At 38.8% G+C, this 20,365-nt stretch overlaps 1 protein-coding gene across 6 annotated transcripts in view; it reads right to left on the minus strand.

The window, feature by feature from the left end:
* ZNF385D (zinc finger protein 385D) overlaps window positions 1–20,365 on the minus strand; it is a 1,208,478-nt gene that overhangs the window by 210,914 nt on the left and 977,199 nt on the right. For all 6 annotated transcript variants that reach the window (XM_042955767.1, XM_042955771.1, XM_042955770.1 and 3 more), the window contains one exon: window positions 9,077–9,216. In XM_042955767.1, coding sequence (XP_042811701.1) covers window positions 9,077–9,216 — 140 coding nt within the window. The remainder of the gene's footprint in view (window positions 1–9,076; window positions 9,217–20,365) is intronic.

The following is a 20,365-nucleotide window of genomic DNA, read 5'->3' on the forward strand; positions in this document are numbered from 1 at the left end:
CACTATTTGTGTGATTTGGGGTAAACTATTTTATCTCTCACCTATAGGTTTCCTTACCTATGTTATTCAGATAATAGCTATAACATCCAAGACTCTTGCAAAATTATATTGTTAAAAAGGTCGGTGTAAAATTGCCTTCCTTAAGAGCCCTTGCCACTCAGTTCATGATCAATACATACTTTTTATTTAAAAAAAAAACCAATATATTGTGAATTATATTTTTCCTTTGTTTACAGGAGTTCCAGGGAGCCTGAACTGGCTCCTAAAAGAAAACTTCCCTACAGTGTAGATGACCTATGGTGTAGGGACTCTCTTTGCCCCAGGGGAAGACCGAATTACAACCACTGCAGAGAGTCAAGTAAAAAGATAGATTGTAAGTTGTCAGAAACCCTATAGTAAAGAGTCTGGCAAGTGAGAGTGGTAAATCAGATGGCTCTAAAAATCTTTTCTTGCCAGGGCCGCCATAATAAAATACCACATACTAGGGGGCTTATATAACAGAAATGTATTACCTCACAGTTCTGGAGGTCAGAAGTCAATGTGTCAATATTTGGGCTGTGAGGGAAGGATCTGTTCTAGACCTGTCTTCTTGGCCTGTTGATGGTGTTCACCCTGTGTCTCTGCACATGTATCTCTGTGTCCAAATTTCCACTTATAAGAATACCAGTTACAGTGGGTTAGGGCTCACTCTAATGATCTAATGATCTTGTTTTAACTAATTACATCTTCAATGTCATCTTCAATGACCCTACTTACAAATATGATCACATTCAAAGGTACTATGTGTTATGAATTTTGGGGGGACCCAATTCAAACCATAACATGATTTAGTGATTAGCATCTTCATGAAACAGAAGTCATGAGTCTCAAATGTTTCTGCCACTTACTACCCACGAATCTGGAAGTCCCTCAATTATTTTAGGCTTATCTGTAAAATAGGTGAGTTGGAGTAGACAGAAATTAACTCTAAAAAGTTTATTTCATTTCTGAAATGTCTACATCTAAGTGTGGAGCAGGGATCTCCGAAAGAGCTGCTGGATCCCATAAACTCAGAGCTTAGACAGGCTCTTATCTGGGTCCTCCTCTTTACCTAGAATCACAGTTAGTAAGAAATTCAGACTAGGAAACAGGTCAAATATGTTCTTTGCAAGAGCAAAGCGTCAGTCTGTTATGATTAGATTGACTGATAAAGGAAAATAAGCAAGCATATGGGGTATATTAAGCCACATCTTTAATGTCTATCTCTGGAAAAATAGAAATAAAAATATTTGACCACCTTGATTGTCACTTAAGAGAGGAGAACTGAGCGGCAAGGGAAGAACAGTCAGGGAAACCTTTTTGTTCTTTTTACATCTTGAATCACAGGAGAATGCGTTACCTGTTCAAAGAGTAAGCAAGGATTAAAAGAGGAAACTATTTGTGTATTGTGTATTTGTTTATTAGCCTTTTATTTTCAAGCCGAGATACTCATATTTAAGTCATTTTGCGTTTTGGAGTCTTTATAAGTAGGCTTGACTTTTACAGCTTTTGGCTTCACAGGAAGCTAGAGGGTTTGGCAGATAAGCTTCTATATTTCAGTGTGAAAACATAAAATGAAAGACCTCATAAGCAGATGTTTCTTAAGAGGCTTTTGCTATACAAATATGACACAGTTAATGCACAGAACTAGCTAGCAATCTGCTATCTCTGTCTTCAAAGGACAAAGAACTTAGCAATCAATACTATATTTACTATGTCATTATTCACCTGAAAAATTTCCACATCCTCTATCAATTGTGACTAAGAAAGACAGTCTTATTTTCTTCTACTCATAATTTCCAGTTGGCTGCCTACCTATTTTAGGGATGGCAGCAATTGTAGACATTAGTAAGAGCAGTTACTAACATATAAACTGGATTTAATTAATATCTCTAAAAAACAAACACAAGTGTGGTTAACTATTGTTTCTCTAACTGCTACACTTGCTGAGTGATGGGAGGCATCTCCATATCTGGAACAAAATACAGAGCCACAGAGGAAAGTGACAGTAAGGAATAATTTTTGAAAGGAAAGTAGGCAATGTGTACCATAACACATGGTAGTGTTTCCATTTTAAAGATGGAGGAAATGAAGATCTTGAAGGGTATATATCTGAAGATAACAAAAACTTCAATCTGACATTTCTTCTTTAGGTTTCTGTATTTTTGTCATTCACCTATTATGATATTATAAATGCATATGTAAGCCACAGCTGTAGAATTTGTGTTATACACACTTAATAAAGTCCTTTTAGAGTCATAAAGTGCCTCACCAATATTTTATGGTAAAAGTCCTTTTGGAGTCATATGAAACAGTTGAGGAATATCATAAAAGACTAGTTTTAGAGGACATTCTATAAACAACCACTGTGATTTTAACATCACTGTTCTTCCATATAACCAGAGTAAATAAACACATGAGCCAACATAAAATTACGGATGAAAATTAAGGGGATGGTTTGATGCTATGCATGCTTATGTTTCCTAATAATCCCTTAAATTAATAACTTTGGTTAAATGGAAATAATCTAGTGTATGAAAACAGTGAGTACTTAGATTTTCTGTTCTGTTTCTTATGGTACACCTATAATGGTTATTTCTCTTCTATTATCTATCATGCATTTTCTCTGTCATCTATTTATCTATCTATCCATCCATCCATCCATCCATGCATCCATCCACAATTCCAGAATTGTGTGTTGAGTCTTTGCAATGTTCCAGGCTCTGTACTATGATTACGTTACCAAACAAGATAAACATGAAACTGATTTCAGTTCCCAAATTAAACCTTAATGTTTTCCATATAGCTTTCCTTGGCCACCTCCAAGTGACTTCAACTTCCCTTGAATTCAGGGAGTATTTACATTCAAAGGATTTTATTTAAGCATTTAGTTACAGAATCCTTTACAGAATGACTTAAGTAATGCACCACAGTTTTCAACAAGTGAAGCAAACTGTATAGATAGGGTTACTGCTTGCATAAACTATACTGTCTAATGTAGTGTTTTAAAATCTAAATGTTTACCAGTAGCTGATAGAAGACTGTTTTAAGAAGTGACTAATCAACTTATGTCAATACTATAGACACAAGGACCATTCCTCCTCTTCCACCTGCCCCTTCACTCCCTCCACTTCCTCTCCTCCCCCTCTCCTCTTTCTTCTTTTTCCTTCTCTTCCTCCTTCTTATTTTTGCATTTTTATTATCTGCTACAGTGTCAGACATATAGTCAGTGCTTAGTAAATGTCCAACAAGCAAATCATTGCGTAAGAGATGAATTGCTTCTTCTTCCTCCAATACTTCAAACTTCCCTAATACCCTAGCACACAAACACCAGAAAGTAAGTTCCACAATGACAGAAATTTAGCCTGTGAGTCTTACTGCTGAATCTGAAGGGCCTAGCCCATGATCGGTCCTCAGTAAACTTTGGTGAATGAATGAAGAAATACACTCCAGGAGTATAAGAACTGTCCAGTGTATTTAATCATTCCCCTGGCTTCCCCTCCCCTTCCCTATTCACGTATGTTCAAAATCTAAGGTCCCAACCCGGAACTACTAAATCAGAACCTGTATTTTAAAATGATTCCCCCAGTGATTCACATGCACCGTAAAGTATGAGAAATGCTGCTATAAATCACATCCATTTCACTTTCCTGTCCCCCTCCTCACCACTGATAACACTTCTGAACTCCACCTAACACCACACTCAAGTGTCTAGGGTAGTTGTTTTTGAGAAGTAGGAAGAATCAGCACAGAGTTGGATGGTAAGATTTGATCTCTCTTTACCTCGCTCCTCCTCTCTGCTTGGCTCCCTCTCCCATAACGAAATCATATCATACAGAGGAGGAACACAGAGTCAACATTTCTATACTAATTGACATTTTTTGAATGTGAAAGAATGTGGGCCACCTGGCTGGCTCAGTAGGAAGAGCATGTGGCTCTTGACCTAGGGGGTCATGAGTTTGAGCCCCATAATGGATGTAGAGATTACTGAAAAACAACAACAACAACAAAAGAATATTAGCCCAAGCTAACTGAAAACAAAATAGTTACTCCTATTTGCCCACCTTTATGTCTTTTGGTCCTTTATGTGACCTTACTCTTTTCCATGCACCTCCTGAAAGACCTCGATATTTACTGAGAGTCTGGCACTTGCAGGTGAATTATGTCAGTTTACCCATTTAATCTTTATGCCAATAGGAAACACAGCCATGGAAGGGGAGCACAGGATTAGGTTTATAGTCAGTCCCCAGTAACACATCCCCCCAAAGCTACACAGTTTCAACAACACGTTGAAGGTTCATTATTGCTAAACCACTGATCAGTGTATGAAGAAAATACATTAGAGAAAAGGAAAAGGGGCAACTCTGAGACTCAAGGAGAAAACTGTCAAGGAATATAGGCATTTTTAAATGAGCAGCTCTCATTTTAAACAACATCCCAAGTAATGCAAGCCACTTCTCAGCATCAATCTCCAGCATTTTAACAGTCAGCTATCCCTCAAACCTAAGAGAAATTTAGTCATTCTCATTTTACAGAACAGGACATGGAGGCTCCAAAGGATTTAGCTTCTTGCCCATGATTGCAGACATGCTCCAGTTTTCTGATGATGCATAAATCTTTCCATTCTGCCATCATGTCAAGTCTGTTGGCAATTCAGCACTGCCTTCTCCCCTCTGTGCTCCCTCTTACAGCACAAGGACTGGAAACCTGAAGGTTACATTCCCACAGGTGTCTGCCAGCAGTATTCAGGCATGGATCTCACTAAAGAGAGGTGTTTCATGGCATCTGGATGAAAGTAACTGGGATTACTGGGCATCTCGTATTTCTGCAACTTCCTGATTCCATGAAAGGAAGCAGAGAAATTGAGAGCCAACAACAGCCTTCCCTGATCTTTGTTTTACTGCCCACCACCTACAAAGGCTTTGTTATCATCTAAATCCTTATATTAAGTCCCTTCCTGTTTGCATGAATAGTTTCTATTTTTCTCACCAAACCCTCACTAAGCCAACCACACAGTCTTCCTTCCATTCCTGTTCCCATCCTGCCCTTGCACTCTATACACTTATACAAATATTTACTTGCTTAGCATCCTTTATACATTGAATTATTTCATGGCAGAGGTCATAACATAATTTTTGTTATCCCTATTCCTGCCACATAGTAGATGCTTAATAAATAGCAGCTGATAGAATGAACCAAGCTCATACCACTTTCTAATATTTCTTTTCCTAAACATCACCTACCTACTTCTGGGATTGGTTCCTTTCAAGAAATGCTGATGCAGAATACTATCATTGGGATCAGAATGGTCCTAAGCACTGAGACTCCAACGTCTTAAGAGACTGAGGGGCAGTACAGGGGAGGGGGTACATGAGGAAAATTCAAGGAAAGCTTTCTCTTGTCTCAAAGCTACTGAAACATCCATGGTAAAACATCCATGATAAAACAGGTCAAGAGAACAGTTTCTGTTGCTATTCTTCAAAAGTTGGCTTTGAGAAGACCAAGGGATCCTAATGGTTTTATCGAATGGCCTCTTCCATATCCATATCTAAGATCAAATTCTACACCTGTTTTCCTTTCCTTTTTAACTGTGCATAGTTTTACAGATGTTTCATTATTCTTCTCGGCTAATGTCCAAACCCAGTGGCTTATGCTCTTGTGGAAGGATAATAATCAGAGATATCCATTTATGCTTTCCTGATTTTATTTCACATATTTTTTTCTTTCCCCATTCTGCCCCACCCTACTCCCAATAGACAGATAATTCCATACACACATCCTAAGTAGAGGAATATAACAGGCAGTTTGTGATTCTTAGGAACTTGTTTTGAGAAGGTCAGATGTGGGAAGGTTGTTGGGTGGCAGATGGTTCATCATTTTCTTGGCAAAGAGATAAGAGTAATTTGGCACATCTAGGCAGAAGGGACCACCAACAGCCATGCAAAGTTTGTGTGTCCAAAGTTGGAAGGTGGGGGCCTAAACAGCCATGCTAAACAGGTGCTGACCATCTATGAATGCCTATGTGGATAAAGAGCTTAGTGAACAGAGGTAGTTTCCCACCAAGGGCTGGATGGATAGCCTGTTAGATTCCAGAACCACAGCACACCCTGAAACAGAATTAAATTGCATTTCCCTTCATTATAAAATGGGCTTTTGATTCAGGAATAAAATCAATTTGCTGCATAAAAAAAATTATGCTTCATACATCCTGAATTCATGGATTGAGATTCACACCTGCTACAAAATCAAGAAGTCAGGCTATTAGTTATAGAAGTGCTCTATACTAACTCTGAGTCCAAAGCCACCTGATTATGGGCTTTGCAACCATTCTCCTCAGTATGAAGCAAGGAGTGGCTTAATCCTTGCTAGGCTGCTGCTTGACTAGCACTGAAAGGAAATAACTTAAGGTGTGCAGCAACAGAGGGTCCCCTTAAATGGAGCAAATACAAACATAAGTCAAAATTCATCATAGAGGAAAAAGAATCAAGTCAAACTTTTGCAATCAGTCAATGAACTGCCACATTCAAACCAACAAGAGTTTACAGGCTATGTATGAACATACTATGTATCACTCAAATAGTGCTTGCTGTGGGTCGAGTGGTGTTCTCCATTATTTAACCCACACAAGCATTACCACATGCCTAAGAAGTAGGTTAATTTTTAATCCTATTTTACAGATGAAGATATTGAGATATATGGGGTTATGTCACTTACCCAAGGTCGTATTGATGGTTAAGTAGCAACTTTGAGATTTGAATGTAGTCAGTCTAGTTGCAGGGTCCAGTTTGACCATCACACAATGCCTCCTTTGCCACAAAAACTCAAATATTTGAATGAAATAATCCCCAAAAGAAGAGAGTATTAGGTCCACTCTCTTTAAAGAGGAGGAAACAGTAGTCAAGAGGATAAAGAGACTGCTCAGTGTCTAATAGCTGAGCATATCACTCATATTTTTTTTTATGACAAACAATGACTTCCATCCATCAAATTAATCATTTTGCTTTTAATGTTTCTCAACTGGCAAATCGCAAGTTTAAAGCCCAGTTTTTTACAGCCTTCCAGGAACTTCACCTCAACTGCTCTAAAGCTGACATGAGACCGAACTGACAGGATGCCAAGTGGTCTCAGAGGCCAGGTAAAGCACCTTGATGGATCATCTCCGGGTATCTGGGAAGCAAGACTATGCCAGGAAGCCACTTAACAGAGGAGCAGAGAAAGGGAACCCAGGGGACTTCTGTGTGGTCACTTAAAAAACCAGAGAATTTGATGCTGAGCAATTTTTTTCTCTAGTATTCTTGAAACGCCTTGGATTAGAAACCTCTACTTTGGAAACATGATCTTTATGCAGTTCCGTTTATGCTCCATCAATTTCAAAGTAAGATTTCCATGGAAAATCCCTCACCCCTAAAAGAACAAAGTGATCATGCTGATTGTCCCCTGCCCTTTAGCAAGGACTAGCATATAACTATACCTTCCCACTGGCATGACCAAAGTCCCCCCGATGAAGTATTATTAAAGAAAACAAGACCCACTTGTGTCTTTTGAAAGAGAATGATCTAATTGTGGGAAAGTTTTTAAAATTTCATCATGGGAACAAGATGTTACAACAAGAAATCTGTATTATTTAGGTCACTGGGCTTTCAGTGACCTCCCATCTTAATCCTCTTTGCTTTGGTTGTGTTGACACATCCCGTCATTGTCATTGATAAGCTCAAACCTGCATTATGACAAACTGCTGAAATCTGAATCAGATGACATTAGGGGGAAAAAAAAGTCACTTTCTGGTTTCTAACCTTTTCAACCCTTATTTCTATTTTAATCATCACAATACTCTCTCACGGCTTGTACAAAAAGAGATGATGATGAATATGAGAAATCTGTCAACTTATAAAGACATGCTAAGAGTGAAAATAGAAGCAAGTAAGTCATTGAGTTTGTTGAGAAGGCCACTGACAAAGTCCAAAACACAAAGCAATTTAAGAAAGTCTTAACTGAGCAACTGTGACAAGGCAGGAAGGAAAAAGCACACACACAAAAACCAAAAAACTCCCACTACCAGAACACTGAGTTGTTTTAAGGAGGAAAAAAGTGCTCTTCAAATGGAATGTATCATTATTGTGATTATCAGGGTCCTCTTTATTCAATCAGAAAAGTGGCAACAGATTTGAAAATTAAAGTGCAGGATCCAGATAGAAGGGACATATTTATGTTTTCAGACATCTACTTGAATTATAATGTTCTCTATAACAAATTCATTAGGTTTTCATTTAGATAAATGCCAACAAAATAATGGAATTGTCAGTGTTACCCAGAAAGACACTAAAGGGGAGACATGAACTCAAGACCAATGCAATCAGATTAAACCTCTTTTTTTCAATATTTTTTAAAACATTTATTCATCTTTGAGAGACAGAGAGTGCGTGAGTGGGGGAGGAGCAGAGAGAGAGAGGGAGACACAGAATCTGAAGCAGGCTCCAGGCTCTGAGCAGTCAGCACAGAGCCCGATGAAGGACCCGAACTCACCGGCTGCAAGATCATGACCTGAGCCAAAGTCGGACGCTTAACCAACTGAGCCACCCAGGCACCCCAGATCAAACCTCTTTTAATTTTCCCTTGAAGGAGCCTGGTTCTGGAGACCTTACGTAACCAGGCAGCCAGCTACTTAGTGGCTTTCATATAATTCACTTTATCTGTTGTTGATACAGTAAGACAACAGTAGTGACTGACTCACCCCTGGCAAATCAAGACTAGTCTTATGGCTATCGGGTCAACTTCTCCCCTTTCCGTTCTGCACCGAAGTTACAACCTTGTGGCCAAATGAATTTATTGTTCATAACAAATCCCAAAGGCTCAGCTATAAAAAGGAACCCCATAGCCTCCAATATTGTATTGAAACGACGCTGCAGCAAACTCTCCTTTGAGAAGTAACACAATAATGTATATGAGCATTCGCTCAAAAAATAAAATAACCCTCTCAAAAAAGAAAACCAACGACAACAAAAAACGCACCCCAGGCACTTACCACGGTGACATATGCAAATTTGACCTTGAGACTTACCGCATTAAAATTGGGGAAGAGGTTGACCGCAGCAGTGTCCAGAGGAAAAGGAAGAAAGGGTTTGATATCCAGCGAAGGTTGCAGAGGAGGGGCTGGTGGACGGACCAGGGCTGGGAGAGCAGGGCTCTGGCATGTACCACCTGCAGAGAGGAGAGCAAAGGGAGCCATCAGGGACATGATGCACGTTAAAAAAAACAACAAAAAACAAAAAAACGTTGAGGCGTCCTTTGAGCCCAAAAGGACAGCTTTGTGGGTTACTGGAGAAAACAGGCCATGGAGTGTAGTGACCTCAACTGGAAACCGGCCAATGAGCAGATCTGCCATTAGGCGGAGGGAGCCAGCTGAGCTTCTCCCTTCCCCTCCTCAGATATAACTATGTGGTTGTGTAGGTAACAGTTACCCTTTCAAACATTTCATGCTCCCCAATCTATCCTTCCTTTCCTGCCTAAAGCTCTGGGTTGGATCAGCAACAAACCCTTCACTGAAACCCCTTGATTCAGAAGGAACACCCTCCACTGCAATGCCCTCCCTCTTTGAAAACTAACTTCTGCTCAGAATATGCATCAATTCTAAGCGATTATTTTACAGAACTGCTCTTTTCCAGCATGTCCAAAACTCTGGCAGCAAGATAACATGAACTTGGCATGGAAAAGAAACTTAACCACAAAGACAGGCAGCCATACCTTACTGCCCTGGCAACTGGAAGATTAAAACAAGTGAACCCAGCTACAAACCAAGCAGTCCCTGAACTGTTGAGCACCCCGCAGCTTTGAGCATTCAAGGACTACCTGCCTCCTTCCCAGTCGTGAGTAGGTGGAATTTAGAAGGCCACCAACGAGCAAGCAGTGGGAATATCATGCCAACAAAGACACCCTTTGCATACTAGTAGGCAACCAGCTGTTTGCAAAGGAGCACCTTCACCCCTCTCCCCCACTCCCCGTTAGAGGACTCCGTGCACTCAGAAGCTGGAAGGAAAGAAGCACATCCCAGTGTTCAGTCTCCCATATTTTGGTAACATTCCAAAACATCAATTTGCTGTTAATTAAAGGCTGTTTGAATCCTAGGAAACCGTTAAAATATGCCAGCATTCTTCTAATCTGAGAGGCAAGCAACAGACTGTAAAAACCTGCTGGTGAAAATCCAAGAAGCATTAGGAAAACAAAATACAGTGGGAGTTTTCCTTTCTCACAGAAAAGAACTCTAAGAGACAGATGAGACAGGAGAGGCCCATGTCTGCACCACTTTCTTGCCTGCCATTTTGTTTTCAAAACAAAGTAGAGTGAGACCCATAGGAATAACCTTTAAAAATCTCACAATCGGGGTGCCTGAGTGGCTCAGTCCATTAAGCCCCAACTTCAGCTCAGGTCATGATCGATCTCACAGTTCCTGAGTTCAAGCCCCACATCGGGCTCTGTGCTGACAGCTCAGAGCCTTGAGCCTGCTTCGGATTCTGTGTCTCCCTCTCTCTCCGCCCCACCCTGCTCATCCTCTGTCTCTCTGTCTCAAACATAAATAAACATAAAATAGAAAAAAAAAAATTTTTTTTAATCTCACAATCAACTCTCTGGTCAGCTGGACACCGAGCATCATCCTGTCCTCAATCAGTTACCTGAACACAAGGTAAACATTCTAAAAATGATTCCCTGATGGCAAATCTAACCCTACTAGACCAGTGGATGACTTAATAACAAGGCGTGTGACTTAATACCTACAACAGAAGCCATCAGCACAAGATTTAATTAACCATACCAAAAAACCATTAACTCTCCTGTTTCCAGGTATAAAACCAGCTGGAGCCAAATTAACAAAACCAGTATTTTTCCCACTCTTTTTCACTTCCCTCTTAAAATATTGCTTAACAACAGCAAGGCCAAACACAGCAAGTTTGAATCAGCAAACCAATTAAAATAAAAAGTAGTACAAGCCAGAAAATAGAGGGCAGATGTTGAAACAAACACAGATAAAAGCAAAAAAAATAACAAGTCTACAGTCACCAAAGCACAACATAAACCTGTTTTCTTGTCCACCTGTTAGTATTCTGAGTGCGGGTGTCTAAACTTTCTTAGAGCACCCATAAAACTTTGGTGATAGGTCTGTCTTGAGTGTAGTATTGCTAAGAATTTCTCTTTCGACAAAAAGTTAAAGAACCAAAATAAATTTTTGGTCAGCACCTCTTCAGAAAACTCAACGTAAAATATGCCTTGGTGAATATCAGTGACATGGTTTAACAAGTCCACAAATAGTAGTGAGCTTTAATAAATAACTTCATGTGATTTTTATCTGAGTGACACATCATGCTTTGCAAAAGGTATTCATCTACATCCATCACCGTGCTTGAGCTTAAAAATATCAGAAATTAGGTAAGGACTAACATAATATCATTAGGGAAAAAAAAATAAGTTGGAAAACTCCTTAGCTGTTAATGTAGCTTCCATCAAAACATTCCATTCTTATAATTACAAGAATGCAATTCAGCAGGAACATATTTTGTAATTATTTCATTATAAGTCCCCCTCTAGTTCAGGATATCCAAAAAGGTTAAAGAGACAGTTGAAGCTTATTTATTTTATCCAGCACAGTAAGAGGCACATAGTTGGTTGATTGCTTGGTAAAGTTAATTCCTACCTCTCTTCCCCCAAGATGCATATTTCATTTACACTTAAGAGAGAGGAAAGATTCAAGACCTTCTCTTAATGTTGCCACTGGGTTTTCCTTAGTAGGGGATACAAAATATCAAAGAAGAGTCATAACATGTAGGGAACCTAGCCAAACTATTTAAGTCCATCTCCTCCTATCTGTTTTAATAAACCAAGAGGACTGTTGGAAAGCAGAGGACATGTGACTGCATACTTGTGGCTATTGGCTATGCAAACACAGGTGTAGTGGATGCTGTGGTGTGCCTCCACACCCCCTTCCCCAGCTCCTGGGAGAGCTGGGAGCGCTGGGAGCTGAGGACTCACACCTGAGATTCTTGGGTGCTGCCTCACCCAAGCTCAAACTCCTCCAGAGTGCAAGGATTGATTAAAACAGGCGTCAGGCCTTCTCCCTTTTGCCTCAAGGCAAGACAACTGTGAAGTTCTGATTTCAGTTCCAGACCTCCTCATACCATCTAGGATAGAAGGAGGCCTCTGTTGTGACTGCATCACAGTTCAACTTTTCCCACTGCCCAATCCTGCATGCCTCATTGCTCACAGAAGATGTTCCCCAATAAAGTCTCCGAGTCCACTTCCAGAAGAACTTGGACAGCAGGGCATAACTATTTGTGAGTCTAAGTGAAATGTAGACTTGCTTTATTCTAAAATAGATTCGTGCTTCTAAATCTATAGTGTTGATATTGAGGAACAAAATTGAAGATACCTCTTAAAAATGATCTGTGACTAACATTTTTTTTTAATGTTTATTTATTTTTGAGACAGAGAGAGACAGAGCATGAATGGGGGAGGGGCAGAGAGAGAGGGAGACACAGAATCTGAAGCAGGCTCCAGGCTCCGAGCTATCAGCACAGAGCCCGATGCAGGGCTCTAACTCATGGACGGTGAGATCATGACCCAAGCCGAGGTCAGATGCTTAACCGACTGAGCCACCCAGGCACCCCTGTGACTAACATTTCTACTTTTAAAATTTGGCTAAGTCCTGAAATATGTCCTTGCACCAATCTGTACAGGCTCAGCAGCAAGAATATTATTTGCAATATCGCAAAATCAAAATCAGCAAATAAAATGTATTTCGTTTGTAAAGCAGATTAAAATATTCTCCTTGAGAAGATAGCGATTTCATGTCTTCATTTTTTTTAATAGAAACTATTGCATTTAGGATACAAATATACGTTTATTATTATTTTCCTTATTATGAAATTGTCTTAACAATAATAAGCATTAAAATACCTAATGAATTTGTAGGCATTTCTATACGTTAAAAAGACTAGCTTCGTGGGGCCCCTGGATGGCCCAGTTGGTTAAGTGTCTGACTCTTGGTTTTGGCTCAGGTCATGATTTCAAGGTTCATGGGTTCGAGCCCAATGCTGAAAAATCCATTTGGGATTTTTCTCTCTCCCTCTCTCTCTCTGCCCCTCCCTCTCGCTCTTGAGTGTGCTCTCTCCCTCCATCTCAAAATAAATACATATACTTAAAAAAAAAAAAAAAAAAGAGTAGCTTTGTTGTTACTGTTTACCAACAGTGTCACTTCATTCCTTGGAATGTCACACTTCTGGAAATATTGGTACTCTTAATTTGAGGAAAGCATTTTGAAACCTCCATGAGTAGAGACTGAAAAAATGTTAAGTTCATGCCTTTTTTATCTGAAACTCTGTGTATATATGTCTAGTAACATATATATCAAAGCCTAGGAAATTTTAACGTACACAGGCTTAACAAATTAAACTGAACAAATTATTCTGAATTCAGAGCAGTTAATCTCTCTATATACCAAATTTCTAATATACCATTAAAGTCAAAAAATTAAAAAAAATCATTGAGTATCAAATGTTAGACATTAAAGTATTAAGTAAATAAGATAATCATTAAAGCTCACAAAATTTCCTCTGTGCCTTTTGTATATTTATTTCTGTTAGTTTATATTTAGAATTTAGAATTGAACTATAGAGCAAACACTAAATATCACTTTGGTCTATTCACAAGACAGTTGTATATTTACAAAAGTACAAACTTGTGAATTTGAAAAAATACTAAAGTAACCTATTTGTTTTTTTTTTTTTTAATTATTTTTTTTTTAACATTTATTTATTTTTGAGACAGAGAGAGACAGAGCATGAACGGGGGAGGGGCAGAGAGAGAGGGAGACACAGAATCCGAAGCAGGCTCCAGGCTCTGAGCCATCAGCCCAGAGCCTGACGTGGGGCTCGAACTCAAAGACCGCGAGATCGTGACCTGAGCCAAAGTCAGACGCTCAACCGACTGAGCCACCCAGGCGCCCCGACCTATTTGTTAATAGAGTATTTTTTAACTGAAATGTTTGAGTTCTTTTATTTTTTTTTAATTTAATTTTTTATTTTTTAAAATTTACACCCAAATTAGTTAGCATATAGTGCTACAATGATTTCAGGAGTAGATTCCTTAGTGCTCCTTGCCCATTTAGCCCATCGCCCCTCCCACAACCCCTCCAGTAACCCTCAGTTTGTTCTCCATATTTATGAGTCTCTTCTGTTATGCCCCTCCCTGTTTTTATATTATTTTTGTTTCGCTTCCCTTATGTTCATCTGTTTTGTCTCTTAAAGTCCTCATATGACTGAAGTCATATGATATTTGTCTTTCTCTGATTAATTTCACTTAGCATAATACCCTCTAGTTCCATCCATGTAGTTGCAAATGGCAAGATTTCATTCTTTTTGATTGCCGAGTCATACTCCATTTTATAATTATACCCCATCTTCTTTATCCATTCATTCATCGATGGGCATTTGGACTCTTTCCATACTGTGGCTGTTGTTGATAGTGCTGCTATAAACATGGGGGTGCATGTGTCCCTTAGAAACAGCACACCTGTATCCTGTGGATAAATGCCTAGTAGTGCAATTGCTGGGTTGTAGGGTAGTTCTATTTTTAGTTTTTTGAGGAACCTCCATACTGGTTTCCAGAGTGGCCACATCAGTTTGCATTCCCAATCAGAGTATTTTTAATAAAGATTATGTGGCAGAGTAATACATGTGCACCTCAAATGTTTGCATTTTTGAAAATCAAATGAAAATATAAATTTGGAAATGTCTGTTTTAATAATTCATACAGAAACAGAGGAATTCTAAGACACTGGTTGCTACTTGAAGCTTATCGTATTAGAGACAACATATATACCTTGCCTAGCACAATGCCTGCCCGATATTGGTGCTCACTGGGTGAGGCATATATGTTTTAATGAACCTAATAAATTGCAAAGGAACTTTCCAAGTTCCTGAAGACACAAACCGGGGTCTCTGAAAGCAGTCAATCAAGACAATTTTAAAAGCATGTTCCTATCCTTCACTTTGTTTATTTTGATCCCTGCAGAAAGAAAGTCTTCACAAGAGGATACTTTGTCAATCAATATTCTGAAATGCTCCATCAGAGTGCTCAGTGTTCTTTCTGTAATATAAGACTTTAACCTTGAACTTCTGCATTTAATCCATTCAGGGTTTATCAATCACAGATGTTCTGCCTGACAGCTTAACCTACTAGTTAATCTTTCATTTCTCCAAATGATAAAACCAAAGTTCAAAATAATCAAGGGCTGATGCTATTAAATATTCAAAATAGTGTATGCTTCAGAACTGATTTCCTGATAGGATAAATAATTTCTATAGTATCTATTTCCTTATTTCCTTATATATATGTGTATATATACACACACACGTGTATATACAAATTTAATTATATACTTTTATTTATTAAATATATGCATATTAATTTTTGTATTAAATAATTATATGTATGTGTATATATATATATACACACTTAACTATAGTATATGTGTATATATATGTATATGTATATGTGTGTGTGTGTGTGTGTGTGTGTATATATATATATATTTCAATAGTGACCTATGATTAAACTACTAAACCACTCAGAATGTTCATACCTAACAGGGAAACATCAAGAGCATTTTATATAATACCAAGTCCTAAGTAGTTACTTGTGAAGCAACTACTTTCATACACATGAAACACTATTCCATCCATCGCAGGAGGGAATGGAAAGGTGCACTAGGAATTCTGGGGTCTATGTGACCTATGTGACCGTAGGCAAGAAATTTACATCTGATCCCAAGAACATGAACTGGAACACAAATGATGGATTGTGGCATAAAGGTAAAATTTGATTTGACACAAAACACTGGCCATGGAGTGCTGTGGTTAGTGAAATCTGCCAGCCAGGTGGGCGGGAGTGAGCAACGGTAGAGAATATAATAGCTACATTTTATAAACCTATTGAGTAATTGCATGGAGTAGCTCGGCTCTCCGTTAATTCCTTTAAAATGCCCAACAACAAACTGATGTTTACCAGACGGGGAGGTGGGTGAGGGGAATGGGTTAAACAGGTGACGGGGATTAAGGAAGCACTTGTGATGAGCACCAGGTGTTGAATGAAGTGTTGAATCACTAAATTGTACACCTGAAACTAGCATTACACTGTACGTTAACTGGAATTTAAATAAAAACTTAAAAAAATAACAATATAAAAGAAAGAATAAAATGCACAACAATTCTTCTATGTATCTATTACAATACTCAATTTACAAACTCAAAAGCCAAAGCTCCAGGAAGCAAAGTATCTTACCTAAAGTCACACGGGTAAGAAATGGAATTTGTTGTGAGTAGTAGGGACCTGAACAATTTTCAAAGCACTGATGCAAACAGCTTTTAAGTTAAAACAACCACAAAAACAAACAAAATAACAACAACAACAACAACAAAAACACTCTACAAAGTCAGTTTTGCCATATAAGGCAAGCCAGCTCCTTAGCAACTGGACGTAATGCATTAAAATGAGAAATCTTGAATTTTTTATTGCTACTCAAAAAAAAAAAATCAAGCCTTTGATTTACATTCCTTGTAAAGGCTATGATAAGGGAATATTCAGTATTTATCACAGATATTTATCTACCATGGGAACATCCTGGCACTGCCCTGTATTTGAGAAAGAATCCAGAAGGCCATGCATATCATATCAAATATGTTTCAAAAGCCCTCAAGTTTGCATTCTTTAACATCTACTTGCCAAATCAGAAAAATAAATATGTGTTTGTTGTATTCCTTTGTGTTACTGCCTCTCAAATACTCAAGCTTGTTGGCTGGGTAATACAATGTTGTGATGATTTTTCAACTTTCTGGCTAGAAAACTGTATGTTTACTATGTTTCCTTACACAGTGATCCCAACTCCCACTCAGTTTTGATCTTTGTTTAAATATGGTTCCCAAGTGAATGATAAAACTAGAAACTTATTTTGAAATAAAATATGAATTTAGTGTGATTTGGTCACCATTGTTCTTTTATTGCCTTCATTTCGTCCGTTTACATTGTTGATTTACCTACTAGGTTTGGGAAAGTTGACCCAGCACTTTCTCCCTCAGGATGAAGGTCCTCATTGGCCTAAAGTGACTTGTCCTTGGCAGGTCAATTCAAATGTTAAAAGCAAGTTCGGATCCACAAGGCAAGTGGCAGCACTAAGCCACACAGGATGGTGGCTCTCAGCTCACATCCTGTTCTTGATTGACCACAGAGGGGAATGAGGTGAGAATGGGGGTATGAGTCAGGGCAACTGGAGCATCATTCTGGAAACACTGATTCAGAAACATTAGCCCAAGTCAGTGGTCAGAACTCCATCTTTAACCATGACAGAAAACACATGTGAGCAAGCTGTATTTTCCCTTTATCAAATTCTTCATTTACTCATCTTAAGTGTGGTATTTAAGTAGCCCAGTAAGTCACCTCAAAACTCGTTTTGGAAGGAACCTACAAAGGACTAGCTAACATTGTTTTCTCTGTCACTGTCAGTGAACACCGTGACCAAAATTAAAAAAAAAAAAAAAAAGACAAAGTTATTATCTCATTGCCAATATCATGAGTCAAGTCTTCACTAGAAGAAAAGTTGAATCTCACATTTATTTAACTAACTTTCATGACAATTTCTGGTGCCTGGGAAACACTAGAGAAGATTTTGTTAGGAATGCCAGAGTTAGGAGATTTAGACTTTTAACCCTGTATTTCAGCCCCTCTGTCAAAGGGTGCATAACTCAGGACAAGTACCTCCTCCCAAGAAGTCAAAAGATTTTGCCTGAAAAATTCCTCTCAATTCAGTACCAATTCCTCACAAGGAATTTCCCAACATTTAATTTCACAAAATAAATTATAAGTAATAATAAAGATGCTCTGGTACCAAGCTGTCCAACTTGGTAGTCATTAGGGTGTATGGCTATGTTATGTTTTTATTTTTAAAATATTTATTTTGAGAGAGAGAGAGAGAGGAAAAAAGCATGCAAGTGGGGAGAAGGGCAGAGAGACAGAAAGAGAGAGAGAGAAAGAGAGAGAGAGAGAGAGAGAGAGAGAGAGAGAGAGAATCCTAAGCAGGATCCATGCTCAGCACTGAGCCAGATGTGGGGCTTGATCCTTTGACTTAGATCATGACCTGAGCTGAAATCAAGAATCAGACGCTCAACTGACTGAGCCACCCAGTGCTCCCTGTGTGGCTACTTTAAATTAAAAATTAGTAAAATTAAAAATTCAGTTTTCTCAGTCACACTAGCCACATCTAAACGCTCAAAAGTCACATGAGGATAGAGACTACCATGTTGTATATGGCAATTAGAAAGCATTTCTATTATCACAGAAGGTTCTGTTGGCATTACAGCTACAGTGAAATGCCGACATTTTTGAGTGATGAGTAATTTACAGATAAGTTGCCTGGTATAGTCTGTTTCAGAATGCATTGCTGATAAGAGAGAAAGTCTTGCTTTGTCCTCATTTCTTCTCCTTCTGCAATTAGGGAGAACTTTCCAAGAGCCAAATGTGGGCACTGTCAGAAGGCAGACACTGTTGCAATCATACCAGAAAGGATTACTTGTCCACTCCTGGAGAAGACAACAGCCAATATGAATCTTCATGTGTGATCAATGATGATAGTACTCAAAGGGAAACCTAATTTAAAAAAATGTTTAATGCTGAAATCAATAGTAATGAATAATGAGTGCTTTGGATAAAAATGATACCACATCTTCAAACCGAGGATGCAAAAAGGGTCAGTCCTGGGGCAAATGAATGTTTATTAATATCTGATAATCTTTGAGAGTGCTATCACAAAGCTTTTATTTCATGAAACAAAGTGTCTCACAATGCAGTTTCACTAATAGCCAAGTGCGGAAATCCAGCTAATGTAGGCAGCTAAACCTGCCTAGCTACATCTGTCTCTCAGGGTAATTTTGCTCATAATGTCTAGGCTTTAGTCATCTCACTCTAGAGAGGGAAAAAAAAAATGATGCCGAAGTCTTGTTACTTGGCATTGCTTTTCCACGATCTGTGACTTTCAACTGGGACTTGCCTGCATGAAATTTGCTATGCCAATGGTGCTGGGCATGTGTTCCTCCAAAGCCTGATAAATATCTTCCCTCCTGTTTTTGTTTTTTCCCTTTGTTTTTGTTTTTTTCCCACATGACATAATTGTGTTACGTTTATATGTAACATGTCCCAGCTCTAGCCAATGTGCATAGGTAGTCAATGTGGTATTAATGAAACATCTCCTGAGCTTAAACGGTTTAGTGTGTTCTCCCAGTACCATCAAAATGAGTTAAATAAGAGGTGCCGGGGTGGCTCAGTTGGTTAAGTGTGTGACTCTTGGTTTCGGCTCAGGTCATGAGCTCACAGTTTGTGAGTTCGAGTCCCACATCAGGCTCTGCATTGACAGCATGGAGGCTGCTTGGGATACTCTGTCTCCCTGTCTCTGCCCTTCCCCTGCTCTCCACGTGCCTGTGTGTGCATGCACTTCCTCTCTCTCTCTCTCTCTCTCTCTCTCTCTCTCTCTCTGTCTCTCTCAAAAATAAGTAAACATTTGAAAAAATGAGTTAAATAAGAATTGCACACCACCTTCATTTATCTTAAGTAGTGTTTTTACTATGCAAATGGTGAAGCTATTAAGTTGACTTGAGGAAATTTTTGCCATAATGAGCCTGAAGCAGAAGTGGAAAAGTAGCATTGGATAAGAGGGACTACTGCTTAGAAGCAGGTTTTAAGTGGATTTCACTCTGAGCAAGCACTGGATTAGTCAGGTAGGAAATTAAGTCATGGACATGGAAAAGATTTCCTTAGGAAAGTGTAGAAGAGGCCGGGTCTAAGCCTGAGCCTCGACCATCTTTAGCCCATTGAGGAAGACGGAGTAGGACTGGCGAAATTGCTAGACAGAAGGGAGAGAACGCACCTGCCCAGAGGCAAACTCACCAGCAACTTCCTGGAAAAACTAGAACAGAAATGGGAACTAAACAGAGTTTATTGGTGTTTTTTGATAAAAGGTAAGGAACATTTTATCGTATGTTTTTAGTCCAATTAAACTTCCATTGTTGATTTTTTTCTTTAAAAAAACTAAATTCATGGTCCAAGCATAAAATGCTCTAATCTGTTTATAACCTAATTTCATTAGCATTTCTTCTCTACCTAAGTTGCTTAACCATGGATTTCATTTTTTAAGTGTGAATTTTTTCTATCTTTTAAACAACTCCCCTTTCCTCCATCAACCTAAAAGCAATTACATTTCAGCTCCTACACATGGGGCACTGTGCTGAGTACTCTACACAGTGTATCCTCTTTTGTC

This window comes from Panthera leo, chromosome C2 (genome assembly GCF_018350215.1).
Source record: "Panthera leo isolate Ple1 chromosome C2, P.leo_Ple1_pat1.1, whole genome shotgun sequence".
Classification (NCBI taxonomy): domain Eukaryota; kingdom Metazoa; phylum Chordata; class Mammalia; order Carnivora; family Felidae; genus Panthera; species Panthera leo.